The sequence below is a fragment of the Berghia stephanieae genome, chromosome 2, assembly GCF_034508935.2.
Source record: "Berghia stephanieae isolate SIO BIC M18660-M18661 chromosome 2, UCSD_Bste_1.3, whole genome shotgun sequence".
NCBI classification, from domain to species: Eukaryota; Metazoa; Mollusca; class Gastropoda; order Nudibranchia; family Aeolidiidae; genus Berghia; species Berghia stephanieae.
The window spans coordinates 91,690,640-91,695,639 of NC_088361.1; the positions used below are offsets into that span (position 1 = coordinate 91,690,640).

The following is a 5,000-nucleotide window of genomic DNA, read 5'->3' on the forward strand; positions in this document are numbered from 1 at the left end:
CTTCTCGGCTTCTATAGTATAAAACAGACAATAGCAATTGGGTGCTGCCGATTGGATAGAATACTAGTCTATCGCAAAGTACTTTCTACCAGATCTAACAAAACCAGCGACCCAATCACTGCTGGGTGGACAAGGAGGAGGGGGGGGGGGGTAGAAAATTATCTCGACTTCACTCGAAATCCGTGTCGGTCCCTTTGCCTGTGAAACTTGACCACTACCAACTGCGCTATCAGAATATTTCACGCATCTACATATTAATATCAAATTATTACTTTGTTGTGTGCGGAAGGTCCTGGGTTCGAGCCTTTCTCGGCGCATAGTTGAGTCCTTGGATAAGATTCTTTATTCCCATTCTCTCAGGTGTAAAATGAGTACCCGGCCATTACAATCGGTCTTTAGTTTTACAATAAACGTATTTTGTAGAAAAATGGGGCAACCCGAAACATCCACAATGTCTTCGTGGGTTACATTAAAGCTTCCATTTCATTTCTTATTGAGGTATTTTTTTCTCCCTGGGCTTCAGGCAGTAACATTTTACAAACTCAACACATACAGCCAATGAAATAATTTATAATATAGTCTATCTTTTAATTTACAATTGCATCCATAGGTGTCACTTCGAATTCTGTGTCAGAGTCTACGACATTAGAGCCAGGTTCGAATCCCACAGAACCTGCATCAGAACCAACCTCTGAGCCATCTGGGGAACCTACATCAGAACCAGGATCAGAGCCTACATCAGGACCAGAAATAGAACCAACCTCTGAGCCATCAGGTGAACCTATATCAGAACCAGAATCAGAACCCAACTCTGAACCCTCATTTGAACCTACATCAGAACCAGAAACAGAACCAACCTCTGAACCATCAGGTGAACCTGCATCAGAACCAGGATCAGAGCATACATCAGAACCAGTAACAGAACCAACCTCTGAACCATCTGGGGAACCTACATCAGAACCAGAAACAGAACCAACATCTGAGCCATCAGGTGAACCTACACCAGAACCAGAAACAGAACCTACCTCTGAACCATCAGGTGAACCTACATCAGAACCAGGGTCAGAGCCTACATCAGAACCAGAAACAGAACCAACCTCTGAACCATCTGGGGAACCTACATCAGAACCAGAAACAGAACCTACCTCTGAACCATCTGGCGAACCTACATCAGAACCAGAAACAGAACCTACCTCTGAACCATCAGGTGAACCTACATCAGAACCAGAAACAGAACCAACATCTGAGCCATCAGGTGAACCTACACCAGAACCAGAAACAGAACCTACCTCTGAACCATCAGGTGAACCTACATCAGAACCAGGGTCAGAGCCTACATCAGAACCAAAACAGAACCAACCTCTGAACCATCTGGGGAACCTACATCAGAACCAGAAACAGAACCTACCTCTGAACCATCTGGGGAACCTACATCAGAACCAGAAACAGAACCTACCTCTGAACCATCAGGTGAACCTACATCAGAACCAGAAACAGAACCAACATCTGAGCCATCAGGTGAACCTACACCAGAACCAGAAACAGAACCTACCTCTGAACCATCAGGTGAACCTACATCAGAACCAGGGTCAGAGCCTACATCAGAACCAGAAACAGAACCAACCTCTGAACCATCTGGGGAACCTACATCAGAACCAGAAACAGAACCTACCTCTGAACCATCTGGGGAACCTACATCAGAACCAGAAACAGAACCTACCTCTGAACCATCAGGTGAACCTACATCAGAACCAGAAACAGAACCAACATCTGAGCCATCAGGTGAACCTACACCAGAACCAGAAACAGAACCTACCTCTGAACCATCAGGTGAACCTACATCAGAACCAGGGTCAGAGCCTACATCAGAACCAGAAACAGAACCAACCTCTGAACCATCTGGGGAACCTACATCAGAACCAGAAACAGAACCTACCTCTGAACCATCAGGTGAACCTACATCAGAACCAGGGTCAGAGCCTACATCAGAACCAGAATCAGAATCAACCACTGAGCCATTAGGTGAACCTACATCAGAACCAGAATCAGAACCAACCTCTGAACCATCTGGGGAACCTACATCAGAACCAGAAACAGAACCTACCTCTGAACCATCAGGTGAACCTACCTCTGAACCATCTGGGGAACCTACATCAGAACCAGAAACAGAACCAACCTCAGAGCCATCAGGTGAACCTACATCAGAACCAGAATCAGAACCAACCTCTGAACCATCTGGGGAACCTACATCAGAACCAGAAACAGAACCTACCTCTGAACCATCAGGTGAACCTACCTCTGAACCATCAGGTGAACCTACATCAGAACCAGAAACAGAACCAACATCAGAACCAGAAACAGAACCAACATCTGAACCAACAGGTGAACCTACACCAGAACCTACCTCTGAACCATCAGGTGAACCTACATCAGAACCAGGGTCAGAGCCTACCTCTGAACCATCAGGTGAACCTACATCCGAACCAGAAACAGAACCAACCTCTGAACCATCAAGTGAACCTACATCAGAACCAGAATCAGAATCAACCACTGAGCCATCAGGTGAACCTACATCAGAACCAGAATCAGAACAAACCTCTGAACCATCTGGGGAACCTACATCAGACCCAGGGTCAGAACCTACCTCTGAACCATTAGGTAAACCTACATCAGAACCAGGGTCAGAGCCTACATCAGAACCAGAAACAGAACCAACCTCTGAACCATCAGGTGAACCTACATTAGAACCAGAAACAGAACCAACATCCGAGCCATCAGGTGAACCTACATCAGAACCAGAAACAGAACCTACCTCTGAACCATCTGCGGAACCAGAAACAGAACCAACATCTGAGACATCAGGTGAACCTACATCAGAACCAGGGTCAGAACCTACATCAGAACCAGAAACAGAACCAACCTCTGAACCATCTGGGGAACCAGAAACAGAACCAACATCTGAGACATTAGGTGAACCTACATCAGAACCAGAAACAGAACCTACCTCTGAACTATCAGGTGAACCTACATCAGAACCAGGGTCAGAGCCTACATCAGAACCAGAAACAGAGCCAACCTCTGAGCCATCAGTTGAACCTACATCAGAACCAGAATCAGAACCAACCTCTGAGTCATTAGGTGAACCTACATCAGAACCAGAAACAGAACCTACCTTTGAACCATCAGGTGAACCTACATCAGAACCAGGATCAGAGTCTACAACAGAACCAGAAATAGAACCAAGCTCTGAGCCATCAGGTGAACCTGCATCAGAACCAGGATCAGAGCCTACATCAGAACCAGAAACAGAACCAACATCTGAACCAACAGGTGAACCTACATCAGAACCAGAAACAGAACCTACCTTTGAACCATCAGGTGAACCTACATCAGAACCAGGATCAGAGCCTACATCAGAACCAGAAATAGAACCAAGCTCTGAGCCATCAGGTGAACCTGCATCAGAACCAGGATCAGAGTCTACATCAGAACCAGAAACAGAACCAACATCTGAGCCATCAGGTGAACCTACATCAGAACCTGAAACAGAACCAACCTCTGAGCCATCAGGTGGATCTACATCAGAACCAGGAACAGAACCTACCTCTGAACCATCAGGTGAACCTACATCAGAACCAGTGTCAGAGCCTACATCAGAACCAGAAACAGAACCAACATCTGAACCAACAGGTGAACCTGCATCAGAACCAGGATCAGACTCTACATCAGAACCAGAAACAGAACCAACATCTGAACCAACAGGTGAACCTACATCAGAACCAGAGACAGAATCTACCTCTGAACCATCAGGTGAATCTACATCAGAACCCGGGTCAGAGCCCACATCAGATCCAGAAACAGAACCATCCTCTGAGCCGTCAGGTGAACCTACATCAGAACCAGAAACAGAACCAACCTCTGAGCCATCAGGTGAACCTACTTCAGAACCTGAAACAGAACCAACCTCTGAGCCATCAGGTGAACCTACATCAGAACCAGAATCAGAACCTACCTCTGAACCATCAGGTGAACCTACATCAGAACCAGGATTAGAGCCTACATCAGAACCAGAATCAGAACCAACCTCTCATTCATCGGGTGAACATACATCAGAACCAAAATCTGAGCCTACATCAGAACCAGAATCAGAATCAGAACCAACAACAAAACCTGAATCAGAAGCAACAGCAGAACCAGAATCAGAACCAACTACAGAACCAGAACCAGAACCAACTACAGAACCAGAATCGGAACCTACAGCAGAACCAGAATCAGAACCTACAACAGAACCAGAATCAGAAGCAACTGTAAAACCAGAATCAGAGGCAACAGCAGAACCAGAATCAGAAGCAACCGCAGAACCAGAATCAGAAGCAACAGCAGAACCTGAATCAGAACCAGAATCAAAACTTACAGTAGAACCAGAATTGGAATCTATAGCAGAACCAGAATCAGAACCGACATCAGAACCAGAATCAGAGGCTACAGCAGAACCCGAATCAGAACCTACAGCAGAACCCGAATCAGAACCAACATCAGAACCAGAATCAGAGCCTACAGCAGAACCAGAATCAGAACCTACATCAGAACCAGAATCAGAGGCAACAGCAGAACCAGAATCAGAAGCAACAGCAGAACCGGAATCAGAAGCAACAGCAGAACCGGAATCAGAAGCAACAGCAGAACCGGAGACAGGACCAGAGACAACAGCTGAAGAAATGCCAACCCCTATAGAAATCCTTATTCCGCCGTTCTTCCTCATCTTTCTAATCTCAATCTGTAAGTCTACAATTCCATATTTTTAATGCGCATGTAAAGTAATTGTTTTGAAGATACTGTGGGCAAAAAAAGGATAAAGAGCGCGTTGGCGAAATGATGAAATTTGCTTTGGAGTGAATTAATATTCCAACCACATTCAGGTTTTTGGTCAGGCCTATTATTCAAAATATTAAGTGGCGATAAAGAGAATAGGACATTGCCACCCTAATGCACTTGTCTGC

The 5,000-nt window shown here is 45.6% G+C and overlaps 1 protein-coding gene across 1 annotated transcript in view; it reads left to right on the forward strand.

The window, feature by feature from the left end:
* Nucleotides 1-5,000, forward strand: part of LOC144965839 (uncharacterized) — a 20,839-nt gene that overhangs the window by 4,150 nt on the left and 11,689 nt on the right. Inside the window, exons 2-3 of the mRNA XM_078901613.1 lie at nt 611-1,255; nt 1,354-4,779. Coding sequence (XP_078757739.1) covers nt 611-1,255; nt 1,354-4,779 — 4,071 coding nt within the window. The remainder of the gene's footprint in view (nt 1-610; nt 1,256-1,353; nt 4,780-5,000) is intronic.